This window comes from Pseudorca crassidens, chromosome 3 (genome assembly GCF_039906515.1).
Source record: "Pseudorca crassidens isolate mPseCra1 chromosome 3, mPseCra1.hap1, whole genome shotgun sequence".
Lineage (NCBI taxonomy): Eukaryota > Metazoa > Chordata > Mammalia > Artiodactyla > Delphinidae > Pseudorca > Pseudorca crassidens.
This window is the reverse complement of record NC_090298.1, coordinates 8187647-8202258: the sequence shown is the minus strand read 5'-3', so window position 1 is coordinate 8202258 and position 14612 is coordinate 8187647. Positions and strand designations below refer to the sequence as shown.

The following is a 14612-nucleotide window of genomic DNA, read 5'->3' as shown; positions in this document are numbered from 1 at the left end:
GCAAACGGCAAAATAAATAAATAAATAAATAAATAAATAAATAAATAAATAAATAAATAAATAAATAAACCCCAAGTGCTTTCAAGACAAATCTTGGTCTTTCCTATAGTCACAGCAAATTGGTCTTGACAAATTTTAGTGTATTACTTTAAACGATTGTTTTGCCCATGGTTTGAATCTTCAGAAATAAAGATAAAAGGGAAAGATTAACTTTCTTTTGTTATGCTGGGACTGAATTTGCTTTAAGTATTCCAAGCATAAGTTCTCATAAGATCACATTAAATGAATGAGCAGGCTTCTATGTAATTAGTGTAAATTGCTCCTTTCAAAATGATTTTGCCATTGGTTCTAAACAAGTGGAGCTAAATTTTAGAGTCACATAAGTGTCACCTTTGAAAACTGACCAATAGAATTCTCTCTTTTTCTGGTGGTTATAATTACTGTTTTTCTTTTAAAGTTTTACCTTGGCATTAATCTGTTGGAAGCAGTCTATAATTCAAAGAAAAACTGGAGATTTTTACGAGATCAGCAATTCTGCTTGCAGTAGCCACAGCTTCTTTCCATTTTCCAAAGGACACATTTTAGTCAAGTTTATACACTTAAAGGGAACTCTCGCTAAGTGGAGTGAAATCAGCAATTAGGAGTGAATCCAAAAAGCAGTAAACCCCCATCATGCAAAGAAATCCGAGGTAATGATGATGTTGACATTGTATTTACATTAAATGCGACTTAGGAAAACAGCTGGTGATGAAAGGAAGGATGGAGCTGTTATTTCTGCTTTTCATTCTTAGCCCAGCCCAACAGGATTTTTTTTTCGACTGCACTTTAAGGTTTAAATATTTCCTTCTCCCTGTTGGCTCTTGATTCATAGGTGTGTTTTGCTCTTAAGATTCTCTTTGCTTATCTTCCTCCGTCTCCCTCTTCTCCCCTGTTGGCCAACAGGCCTGTTTGATTAATTAACCTAATCTGTGTTAAAAAAGAGAATCCATTCTTTGTCTACTTGCTGTGGTACCTTTCTGCCCAGAATTTACCAACAGCAGTGTACCTAAGTATCACCCGGGGCATTCATTCAGAAGGCAGCTTCCTCTGCCCCTCCTTCCAGCTCTGCGGATCCAGGGGGCTGGAAGGTGGTCCCAGAGTGTGAGCTTTTAACAAACAGGTGGTCTGCAGACACTCCTGTGGGAAAGACGCCCAACCATTGTCTTCCTTTCGCTGTTATTAAAAACAAAATCGTCTCTGCGTTTTCTTCTCTGCTGGAGGTGGGGAGAAGATAGACCTAGCAGAATAGTGACTTATTAGGTTATAAATATACATACAGTCTTCCCTTTTCCCATATTCCCTGAATGAGTCAACAAAGGAGTGTGATAAAAATTAACCAACCTCTTTGAGTGCACGTGTGTGCTACAAGTTTTGAGTGTTGAGAGCTTGTTTCCTAACCAGTCCCACATGGGGTCCATCAGAATTAGTTCACATAGTTACTCTTCATTCATCAAATATTTATTGAACCTACTGTGTGCCAGGGAGTATCCTAGACATTGGTGAAACGAAGATGCAGCAGTCTCTACCTGATAAAGACTTTAGAGCCTAGTGCAAGGGTTGGCAGGCTAAGGCCCCTAGGTTGGCCTCCTGATTTTTTAAATAAAGTTTTATTGGCACACAGCCACATCTGTTCATTTGCATATTGCCTGTGGCTGCCTTCCTGCTTTCACTGCGGAGATGAGTCATTCCAACAGGACCACAAAGGTGCAGTATTTGCTACTTAGCCCATGAAAAGGTTTCCTCACTCCTGGCCTGGTGGATATGAGGAATACAAGCAATTAATTTCTCCAGGGAGGCCTGAATAAAGGGCCTTGGAAACACCAAGAGGAAAGAAAGGTGATGGTCCTTGGGGGTGAAAAGGGTTCACTGTGAAGGTGCTTTTTCAGTTGGGCCTCGGAGAGGAATTAGGGGTCTGGCAGGTGGGAGAGAGTCTTCCTGCCAGAAGGACCATAGAACGGGGAAGTCAGAGATCCTGATGACACTGAAAAGAACACACCTTGACTGGACCTGTTAATGACGGAGAGGAGGAGTAATTGTAGATGAGGCTGGAGAATTATATTATGGAGCAGCTGGGATTTCATCCTCTAGCCCAGTGGTTCCAATTCCGGCAGTCAGGAGAGTTGTCTGAGAAATCTTTCAAGAATGCTGATGGCCATGCCTCTCCTCAGAACATTTGAATTAGACTTTCTAGAAGTAATGTTGGAATATTTGGTTTAATCAAGCCTCTGGTAATCTGGCCTGGAAAATTTGAGAACCTCTGCTAAAGACAGTAGGAACTCAGGAGATTTCTAAGGCCATACATTTACATGCTCAGGTTTGCATTAGGGAGGTGCTTCCACCATAACTGCGTGCAGAGTGCACTAGAGTTTGGAGGTATGGATAGCAATCGGGGGCTAGGGATCAGGAGACAGTAGTGAGAACTTCAACTTAGGCAGTGAAAGTGCAAATGGAGACAAGTCAGATTTGAGAAGTATTTCAGAGCTGAGTTTGACAGTGGTTGATGGCCAATCACGATTGGTGGCTGAGGGCAAGGGTCAAAGATAAGATTTGGGAGTGAGATTTGAAAGTGTGGCTTGTTGTAATGACATCAGCTGGGACTGAGCATTTGAGAAATGAGCTGTAATTCTTCGATTATTTGAAGCTACATGAGAAAAAAAATCTCAGATTTTACTAACTCTGAAGATAACCCAGAAAAATAGTGTATATGGAGATAATTTGAAGAGTGAATATTCCTAGGAAAGCATAGGTGAAAGGAATCATAGAATAACACGGTATTTTTTCAAATGAAAAATGATCTCTATTAACTGAAAAATGAAAGGAACAAATCAAATACCCAATGGACCAGCAAAAGCAGAAGTCGTGAGTTAAATTTAGAGCAGTTAAGTCACCATCTGTAACCCTCAAAGCACTCAGAGATTTGCACATAATATTTAGAACATAATAAAATTTAAATTATCAGTGTGATTACTGACAGTATTGATTAGTAACTTTGTCCCTAAATATGCTTATGGGAAAAGGTTTTTCTGGTTTCTTATCTCTGAAATTTGCTAACAGCACTGGTCTTAATTGTTGCATGCCACTAAAAATCCACCTTTGTTATTTGATTCTACTTGCAAAATAGTAAGAGGTTATCCATCTACTTCTGTGCCTTTTAATCTTGGTATTTAAACATATAAGAGCACTATTAAAATGGTTTGATTTTGGATTTGATGTATTCTTTGAAACCTATATATAGTAACCAAGACTTTTCAGGGGTTTAAAATAGACTTTTTGGGCTAGGTAATGAGATAAGCCAATACAATTTTGGGAGAGTGAGTACTAGACACGTATGGTAACAACAACAATAATAAAATCAGAATTATTTAAAATGTTTTATAGCCTAAAGTACATATATTTATTTTTTTTGAAGAGGGTTGAAAAAATTCTGACTGAGGAGGTAGCTCATAATATGACATTATAATATTATACATGTGTCACCATATTTCAAAATACATTAGCAAAGTACAAAAATTAACATTCAAAAACTGTGATCTGAATGTGATACCACTATTTAAATATAGCACTATATCTTTAAAATAACTTGGTAATATTAAAACTGAATTAAGGTCCCAGAAACTTATGGGAAAAGAACTTTAAAGAGATATTTTCGGAATGGTTATAATAACAGAAAAAAATAAAGGCTCCTAGAATTTGTTTAGAATCAATCGGCATAGTGAAAGTCTTAGGAATAGCAAGAATAGATAGGTTTGTGAAGTACATGACAAGGTTACATGCTGAAATTAAATCTTCATATTCTTAAAATTTTGATGTGATTGAGATATTAAATATTTACATGTAGATAATTAAAATAATTTTTATGAAAACATTTTGTGCTATAAAGGATATAGTTACTACTTTAGCTTCAAAGTCACACTTATATTTTAATCTTTAGGTCTATCAATGCAACTGAAAATTCGGGAGTCATGTAGGAAGTCACAGTGTCAGGCTTTGTGCCAGTGGGTTATTGACAAAGTTAGGATAGAATCGTGCAGTGAACGGAAATCACAGAGCAGATGAAGCTGGCACAGGTACAGGTGAGACTAGCTTCACTATCACATTTACCCAAGTGGTCACAGTTTACGTGCAGTGGGTATTCTATCCTCAGATTGTTTCATCATCAACAATGGTCTAAACTTTTATTAAACAACAAACATAAGTTTCTATCACTGTTGTTTAAAACATTTTTTATAGGTTTACTGTCTCTTTTCAATTTACTTGATTTTCTTAGTGCCAAGTGCAAGTCTGTCTTTCTTAATTATTCCATCTTCTGCTCCTCAGTTATAAGCAAGCCTCTGACCTACATGTTCAATAAGAACTTGGAATTTTTTCCTTTGATTTTATAGCTATATTCATCAGAGACCAACTGAGTTATTCTAAGAGAATGTCATTTTAAAACACCTGTGTCTTTCATAATTAATGGAGGTCAGAGTTGAGTTTTATAGTCTCTCTAGATAAAATGAGTCATTTAGTTAATATGCTCATGATGGCTCAACCTTTTCTTTAATGCTGGCTGAATTTTATTACTTTACATGAAGACACAAATGAACTTTGTCTATTAAGGCCATCACTGCTACCTCAGAGACTATGTTGTTGTGCTTAGTGATTTGCTGCTAATAGGCCACTGGGGGATGTGATGAGAGGTAGGAATGAGTTATTCAGTCCTATAGTCAAAAAGAAATACACTCGGGTGAAGAGGGAGACCACACACTCAGGTGTCCAGTGGGGGAAGGATGAATGGGCTTCACAATTGTCAGTTTGTATCTGCCAAATTAAATGGCTTTGTGATTTGAATTATTCAGTTGATTGGATTTCTGTATTCCTCATATATCACTCCTAAAAGTAATACGCTTACTACATTTGAATGTGCAATGTCAAATTTTATTCCAAGGCATTTGAAAAAAAGTAAGTTCACACCAAGGAAAGAAGATCCCATACTTTCATTTACTATGGCCATAAAATTGAACCTTTACAGCCTGGTTAAACTCTTGCTTTGTACTTCTATGATGAGAGGGGGGACCTGGCAACAGAGACTAGCTCCCCTAAGCTACACAACTAATACGCTCCTAGAATCTAATCTCTTAACCTTCTGCACCACTGCCTTTCTCCCTGAAGAATATGGCTGTATTCCTCATCACTACCTATTTACATCTAGGGGTGTTAGGAAGATTAATGAGGCCACTTAAATATTTTGGGTTGCTCAAAGCATTGCCCTACTAGAGAAACTGACCTTATGTGAAACATTTGGTTAGCATTCCTTTTGGCTGGGAGCCAGAAGCATTACTCCTTCTTGTTGGAAAGGTTGGTAGCCTTTCTTGTGAACCTCACATATATTGTTTTTCCTCCTCTGTGTGCTTACAATTGTAAGATAAAGTGGTTGCCTCTTCTGCAGTGCCCTGGAGAGCTGCCAATTGCAGGGAACCATAGATCTTACTTTAGTGCCCGAGTGACCCAGCATTTGGGAGTATCCATTTTTTATTCCCTTTAGAAGATTTTCTTTCTTTTTGTAACCTTTAACTTCATAGGTCGTTGACCTAAACTGTGATGGATCAAGCTGTCTTGGGAGATTTCTGGTCCCTCATGTTGCTAGCTGAGCTGGATTTTTTCCAAGCAAAAATACTTGGCATTGTATTTGGGACCAAATAGTTTAAGGACAGGGTTTTGAGAATACTGGAATCCACTCTATGTTTTGTCAGATTCTGAGGTCCAGGGAGGTGATTAGGGAATTCCACAAATTTTTCATGTATGTTTCATCCTTCACAATTTTTTAAAAAAATTGTTGAGAGGAGCTTCAAGATGGCGGAAGAGTAAGACACGGAAATCACCTTCCTCCCCACAAATACATCAGAAATACATCTACATGTGGAACAACCCCTACAGAACACCTACTGAACGCTGCCAGAAGACCTCAAACCTCCCAAAAGGCACGAAACTCCCCACGTATCTGGGTAGGGCAAAAGAAAAAAGAATAAACAGAGACAAAAGGATAGGGACGGGACCTGCACCAGTGGGAGGGAGCTGTGAAATAGGAAAAGTTTCCACACACTAGAAGCCCTTTCACTGGCGGAGACCGGGGGTGGGCAGCGGGGGAAGCTTCGGAGCCACGGAGGAGAGCACAGCAACAGGGGTGCGGAGGGCAAAGTGGAGAAATTCCCGCACAGAGGATCGGTGCTGACCGGCACTCACCAGCCCGAGAGGCTTGTCTGCTCACCCGGCGGGGCGGGCGGGGGCTGGGAGCTGAGGCTTGGGCTTTGGTCGGATCCCAGGGAGAGGACTGGGGTTGGCAGCGTGAACACAGCCTGCAGGGGGTTAGTGCACCACGGCTAGCCGGGAGGGAGTCCGGGAAAAGTCTGGAACTGCCTAAGAGCCAAGAGACCATTTTTTCAGGGTGCGCGAGGAGAGGAGATCCAGAGCGCCGCTTAAAGGAACTCCAGAGATGGGCAGGAGCCGGGGCTATCAGCGGGGACCCCCGAGACAGGCATGAGATGCTAAGGCTGCTGCTGCCGCCGCCAAGCAGCCTGTGTGCGAGCACAGGTCACTCTCCACACCTCCCCTCCTGGGAGTTTCCTTAATTTCACTTTCAGATTTTTCATCATTAGTGTATAGGAATGCAAGAGATTTCTGTGCATTAATTTTGTATCCTGCTACTCTACCAAATTCATTGATTAGCTCTAGTAGTTTTCTGGTAGCATCTTTAGGGTTCTCTATGTATAGTATCATGTCATCTGCAAACAGTGACAGCTTTACTTCTTCTTTTCCGATTTGTATTCCTTTTATTTCTTTTTCTTCTCTGATTGCTATGGGTAAAACTTCCAAAACTATGTTGAATAATAGTGGTGAGAGTGGGCAACCTTGTCTTGTTCCTGATGTTAGTGGAAATGGTTTCAGTTTTTCACCATTGAGAATGATATTGGCTGTGGGTTTGTCATATATGGCCTTTATTATGTTGAGGAGAGTTCCCTCTATGCCTACTTTCTGGAGGGTTTTTATCATAAATGGGTGTTGAATTTTGTCAAAAGCTTGTTATGAGTAGTGCTAAGACTTGAATTGTCTCAAAATGATTTGTAAATGCACCTGTGAATGAACAATGATGACAAAATAATTGTACTGTAAGAATGATTCCCTTGTATGTGTGTGTGTGTTTGGTGCCAGTTAAATTAGAAAGGGACATTGGATGACTGACTAGTGATGCCATTTGTCACAATGGGATAAGGGACAGCAAAGTGTGTGTGGGGGGTCTTGTTTCTAATCATAGAACTTTCTCTGAATCCTAATAATCTTGGATAAATCACAGTGCACCTCCTAATTTACAGAAGTTTCCTCATCTAAAAGTTGAGGGGTATATACTTTCTAATGACAACCTAGCTCCAAATTCTTGGGTTCTATGATTTTTTTAGGTCAAAAAAAATTGAGGATGGGTTAAAAGATCACCACCTTACATCTTGTAACCCAGGAAATACCAAAGGAAAATTTCAAAACCTTGGTGCTTCTCTTTATTAGGGTCTTGGGCATGGTGATGGTGGTGGTGGTGATGGTATCTCATAATTACTGTGTTGTTTTTCCTAGTAAGCATGCCCCTCTTCTCTGCCCCTTCTTTTCACCTATTGAATACCTCTGCCATACTGATTGATTACTGATGAGATGGTTGTGCGGGTACCATAGTTCTCAGATGTCTGTGGAAGGAAGAGTAAATGGTTGAAATCCACCTAGGTAATGCCTGGGGGAACAGAGGGGTCCCTTTTCAGACTGTTGGGACCTGAGAGGCAGAAGTGGCCAGCAGAGTTAGATTTTGTTGGAGAGAAATAGGCTGAGAGTGTGGCATGTTTGTCATCGTAAATCAGTGTCTTCCTGTCTCAGTCCATTTGGGCTGCTCTTACAAAATACCACAGACTGGTGGCTTATAAACAGAGATTTATGTCTCACATTTCTGGGGCTTGGAGGTCCAAGATCAGGGTGTCAGCCTGGTTGGGTTCTGGTGAGGGTCCTCTCCTAGGTTGCAGATGGCCAACTTCTTGCTGCGTCCACACATGGTGGAAGGGGCAAGGGAGCTCTCTGGAGCCTCTTTTATAAGGGCACTAATCCCATTTGTGAGGGTTCCACCCTTATGACCAAATCACCTGCCAAAGGCCCTACCTCCTAATACCGTCACCTTTGAGGGTTGGATTTCAACATACGAATTTTGGGGAGAAATCAACATTCAGACCATAACACTTCCCCCGTGAAAAACACCTGAAAACGGGACCCAGAGAATGAGCTCTATACCTCCTTCTACCCTTAGCACAACGAGAGAGACTTGGAACTTTTCTGTCCAGTCACCCTGCCCATAGCTCCACAGAAAATCATGGACACTACCATCTTCTTTCCTCAGTTATGTGAAGGCCTTTCAGCTCTTCCTTAGTGTATGAGAGCTGCCTTTCTAGAAAGTTCTCAGAGACAGATACTGTAGTGTGGGCATTCATGCTTGTATACGTGTATGTGTGTGGGGCAGGGGTGGGAGGAGAGAAAGAGAGAGAGAGAGAGAGAGCCTTGCAATATCATCAAAGCTCTCAACCAATTCATTGATTAAAAACATGAATGGCTTCTTTTTTGGGAATATTTGTAGAAAAGTTTTTCTTAAAAGAGCCAGTGAGTTGGAAAGAGTGGGATGACTGGGTCCCAGAACCAAGACAAGATAAACAATGTTATCTTCTTTCCTAAAAATCCAGTGGTGCCGCCACCATCCCTACTGACAACAACCCCAATACCTGAACACACAGAGGTAAATGTGCCCGCTTATGCCCGTAACCTGCCATTGCTGGAGGGCGGAAATGCTCTTTCCTTCTCCCTAAATGGAGAAGATGCTGAGAATTTCAACATGGCTGGAAATTTTAATATTTTCCGTAAACTGCCTAGAAGTAGCTACTGTTAATTGAGTGCTGATAATGGCTCAGACACCATTATTCTAAGTGTTTTCCTTGGCTTTAAACCTCACAACAACATCGGGGGTAGATATGACTGTTAGCTCCATTTTACAGTTGAAAAGATTGAAGCATACAGTGCTCAGCTTTCCCCCTGCCCGCCCAGGTTGTCTGGTGGCAGAGCTTTGGCCTTTGCACAAATGTTCTTTTTTTTTTTTTTTTTAACATCTTTATTGGAGTATAATTGCTTTACAATGGTGTGTTAGTTTCTGCTTTATAACAAAATGAATCCATTATACATATACATATGTTCCCATATCTCTTCCCTCTTGTGTCTCCCTCCCTCCCACCCTCCCTATCCCACCCCTCTAGGTGGTCACAAAGCACCGAGCTGATCTCCCTGTGCTATGCGGCTGCTTCCCACTAGCTATCTATTTTACGTTTGGTAGTGTATATATATATGTCCATGCCACTCTCTCACTTCGTCCCACCTTACCCTTCCCCCTCCCCGTGTCCTCAAGTCCATTCTCTAGTAGGTCTGTGTCTTTATTCCCGTCTTGCCCCTAGGTTCTTCATGACCTTTTTTTTTTTTTTCTCTTCGATTCCGTATATGTGTGTTAGCATACGGTATTTGTTTTTCTCCTTCTGACTTACTTCACTCTGTATGACAGACTCTAGATCCATCCACCTCACTACAAATAACTCAATTTTGTTTCTTTTTATGGCTGAGTAATATTCCATTGTATATATGTCACACTTCTTTATCCATTCATCTGTTGATGGACACAAATGTCCTTAACCACTAGGCAACACTGCCCCCCGTAGTGGAGGGGCAGGGACTGTTGGCAGCTTCCTGCAGCTGGAAGCCCACGATGTAGCCACCCTGAGGGTAGGGAGCCGTGGCGCTCATAAAGGCAATGAGTGCGAGTGCGTCGGGGCCAGTAATTCCCTCTGGGGCCTCTTCTAAGCCCATCATCTGAAAGATTTATCTGTGTGTACGTGTAGATCTCTAAAGTCTCTTAGAGCAGTTGTGCTGGTATCTGTTCCACATCACGTGAGAGCCTGGCAACTCTTCGAATGCCAGGCAGCCTCCAGTGGCGTTTACCTTGGCAGCTCGGCTCCGCTCCCCCGTGTCTGCGCTGAGTTCTCATTCCTTCCGCCGCAGGACGACCTTTCTGGTGGAAAACTTGCAGACTAAACAGAAGTAGACTCTGCTGCCACATTCCCTCCTCAAAGGCATCCTGAGCTCTGCGTAGAGGGATGATTCGACTGTAAGGAAAGAGAGGGGACGCTTCTCCCAATGGCTTTGTGAGGGAAGCGCCACGTGCCACGCACTGCTTCTCTGGTGTTGTTTCGGAGGTTAAATTGGAGGCTCAGAAAGAGTGTGTTGAACAAGCCATTGTAGTGGTTGAGGAGGCAGTTTTCAGCGTGCAGGATGGCAGTGTTCCCGTGGCGGGGGGCACATTGTGAGAACACTGAGCGCGCAGGGGGCGCTGCCTGGGACTCGTGAGCCCGCCCTAAAGGTGATTGGAATCCCTTCTGTTCCTCCGGCAGTGCATGCGTGCTACTGGTAGCAGCCTGCCCGGGATGGAGCCGTCCCTGTTGATTTGTGCTCCCCGTTGCATCCACACCATAGGGATGTTTCTTGGTTCTCTCAGGGCTGTGCCCATGGCCTGTCGTGGCTGTCCCTTGTCACCTCTACTGGGACAGCGTGTTCACTTCTGACATCTGCCCGCCTTCCCAGAGAATGAAAGTCATTTACTTTTGTTTCTTGCTGGTGCCGGGGGAGTTTTGTTATTCTCCTGATGCCACAGTAATCACCTTGGACCAGTCCATTATAACAATAGCCTCAGCTTCTCCGAGACCCCTCCCCACTCATGCGTTCTGAGGGGCTGCTTCCCACTACATGCCAATTTCTCCCTGCCATCGTTGCTCACACCTGGGTGGACCTTCTCCGCCATCCATCCTTGGGTTGCTTTCCTGCTGCACCAGCTTCTCATCTACATGATGTTAAGGAGATGTTCGTTCATGGCTTGAGCTGGAGGCCAATCCCTTGTTTCTAAAAGTCACAACAGTGCAGTTCAAAGTCTCACGTGACTGCTACATCCCCCCCCCCCCCAGCTCTGCGGATCTCTGTTGTGTATTTCATGGTTCTTCCCCTTCGTTGTTGAAAGCTGATCGCTTCCTTTTCTCTGGCTTCCTCTTTCACGCTTGGGCAGCCAGAGCTGACTCTTTCAAACAGTCACACAGACAACAAGTTCATGCTTCTAAACTTATTACACACTGAATCCATCCAGCGAGGCAGAGCGGTGTAATGCTCAGACCATTGGTGAATTCAAAACCTGGATGTGTTTTAATTATACAACATGGTGAATGTAGGTGATCTGTCAGGATAAAGGCTCGTGAAGAGTGGTTTTATATCATCTTGCTTAACTTAAACTCAGTTTCAGCATTAAAGACCCACTTCCGCTTGTCCATTTCACATCGATTAAGAGAGCTGATTAATAATTTAGATATACCTTAGTCCCCACCCCTTATTCCTTAGCTTTCTCACCAGTCTCAAATGTGTGTTTCTGTTGATGTATTGAACACCTCTTTGAACTCTGAGTTCCAAGGAAAACTGTGTGACACACAGTCTTAGCAGGAGATTGCTTCAGAAGCCAAAAATTGTTGGTTTTTTTTCCCCTTATTCTCATAATTTTTACGTACTGTAATTTTTTTAGATCTATTAAAAATGAAACTGCTCTCTTTTTGTATTTTGTAGAAACTACCTCTTCAGATTACAGCTTGAGGATTTGTCTCTGATCCAGGTAGGTGCAATTTATTTTTCTCAAACTTTCATTTTTTTATCTCAATTAGCTCCGTGTTTGAGGGGATGAAGACAGATGTATGTGAAGGTATTAATCAAGCCAGAGCAGACCGTTCCTTCCTCAGCAGGTCAGGCCATGGGATGCCTGGCTGCCCTCTTTGACATGAGTCATCACCTGCCTTAATTCCCAATTAGCCCTCTTCCTACTGTGCGGCCTCTCCTCCTTTCATGGGTATCACCCTGATTTACTCTTCCCCAAATGATAGATAATTCAAAGGGCATTTCCTCAATGTTAGGAAGTGGCCTTTTCCCCCTAGTTAGAATCATCATTGATTATTTAGTGTGATGCATCCAGCCACCATATTCTTGTAAAAATCAGCCCCCTTTAGAAAAACACCTTTGTTTCCTCTTTATTATTTATAATTAAATAAATATGACTCTACGGCTTAAAAACCACATATAGGGCTTCCCTGGTGGTGCAGTGGTTGGGAGTCTGCCTGCCGATGCAGGGGACATGGGTTCGTGCCCCGGTCCGGGAAGATCCCACATGCCGCGGAGCGGCTGGGCCCGTGAGCCATGGCCGCTGAGCCTGCACGTCCGGAGCCTGTGCTCCGCAACGGGAGAGGCCACAACAGTGAGAGGTCCGCGTACCGCAAACAAACAAACAAACAAACAAAAAAACCACATATAACAAAGAATTAGTGATGATAGATAAAAATGAAATTTACCTACTTGTGTTTTTTTGCGGTTTGAAGGAGGAGGAACCTGAGATGCTTATGCCTGGATAGAGTGTTTATTTTAGTGGCAGATCTGAACCACAAAGGCCCACTTCACCCTGTTAGTCTTTTAGAAGGGTCTCCTTGGAGAAGGACAGGGTCATGGCATAAATACCCACTTCACCAAGATTCTGGAATTCCCCATGGAGCATGCCAGAATCCTTGGGCTATGTGTAGTTCAGAAAAATTCTTTAATCACCCTCATCTACCAGAGTTCTAAGAAGTGATTGGAGAGAAGTTTATATTATTTTCTTCTCTTATGTGATGCTGATATTTGGGAACATTCAGGAAACTTTAGATCTAGGGTTTAATAGTAGATCTATGTTTTATTCACCAGGCCTTTAAAATAAGCCAGTACCCCCCAGAAAACTAATATTGGTAAAGCACTTTGAAAACCCATAGACCTGGATTTGTGATCTAGCTCTGTGACTCCCAGCAATTGGGGGTTTCCTCATCTGTGGAATGACCACAAAACACTACCAACCCCATACTGTCTTTGCTAGAATTAAATAGAGTAATGCATGCACAAGAGATAAGGCATAGTACTTTTGCAACAAATGTTAATCACTTTTGTTTTTTAAAAGTGATAACAATAAATAATAACTTCTTATAATTATTTCATCACACTGGACAATGAATTGTCTTTCCACTGCAATTTGGTAATATAAGTGAAGTCTTTAAATGAGTTGATCATTGGTAAAATTATGAGTGTATTAATAAGAACTCAGAATGATCAGCAGTTAATGCAGAATACCATTTTAAAGCTCTGGTTTTAAATAATCTTTTATAAAATATGTAGATCATTCGATAGGATTATGCTCATTTTGATTCTCAGGGTATAGTATATTATTTGGCATACTGTGTGTGCCGAAAAAGTGAAATGTGCAGATATGTGTGTGTGCGCCAACGTATGTTTCCATATCCATGTGCATTGATTTCCTAGTTTCCCAGCTCCTGTGGCTGAGAAGGTCTAGAATATTGTCATTCTAATAGCAATGAGCACACTTAATACCCAGTACTTGGTTTCTAAATTTCATTCTCCATTAAAACGAACCAAGCCTTGGGACTTCCCTGGTGGTCCAGTGGTTAGGACTTTGAGCTTCCACTGCAGGGGGTGTGGATCACTGGTCAGGAACTAAGATCCCACATGCTGTGTGGCCAAAAATAAAAAAAAAAAGAACCAAGCCTCCTTGGAGAAGTAGCTGATTCCAGGGCCTGGACAACCAAAGTTCCAGATAAGCCTGGAAGATTTTGATGTTTCAGAAATTAAGGGAGTACTCAAAGAATGATGAGACCAGGTCAAAAGGTTATAGGAGCCAGCTTGATGTGGGCTCACTGAAGAAATCTGGGACAATTTGATTGTTAGAATAAGTAATGATAGTATCAGGTTATAACACAGTGAATCAACTATGAGTAAATACTATGAGTAAACACTAACATAAAAATAAATGAATAAACAAATGAGACAGAAGGGACTGCTCTTCCTTACTCTAAAATGCCAACTAATAAATGTTGAAGGAATGATTTAATTAGAAAATTATAATTTGACAACACTCACACTAAAAACTGATTCAGGCAAAAATGATCAATGGATGCAAAATTTGTGGGTGAGAGTTTGATGATGACCAAGATAGCTATATAGTCTCAAAGTCTTTACCTATAAAATACGTATTAATTGCCAGAGGAAAACCTGTGACTTGATAATGAAGATAGCTGACCAGTACCATGATAACCAGCTAGTTAAAGGTACTTTCGCTAGGAATGGGGCAAAGAGTTAGTATAAGCTTCCTGATTAGATGCACTGAAAAGGCCACAGCAAGATTTCCACGATATTAAAGCCAAAAATTATAACCAGTTTCATCATGAGGAACCATCACACAGACCAAACCTGAAGGCCATTCTACAAAAAACTGGTCTCTACTCTTCAAAAATCACCAAGTCAAAAGAAAAAAGAGCTATTCTATCATAAAGGGGAAAAAAAGTACACATGTCAACTGAATGAAACATTTGATTCAAATTGCATCTTGGAACAGGAAAATAATTTTTTCTTGTTGT

General features: G+C 41.6%; 1 protein-coding gene across 4 annotated transcripts in view; it reads left to right on the top strand.

Moving 5' to 3' along the window:
- SEMA5A (semaphorin 5A) overlaps nt 1–14612 on the top strand; it is a 486740-nt gene that overhangs the window by 234206 nt on the left and 237922 nt on the right. For all 4 annotated transcript variants that reach the window (XM_067730359.1, XM_067730362.1, XM_067730361.1 and 1 more), the window contains one exon: nt 11737–11782. In XM_067730359.1, coding sequence (XP_067586460.1) covers nt 11737–11782 — 46 coding nt within the window. The remainder of the gene's footprint in view (nt 1–11736; nt 11783–14612) is intronic.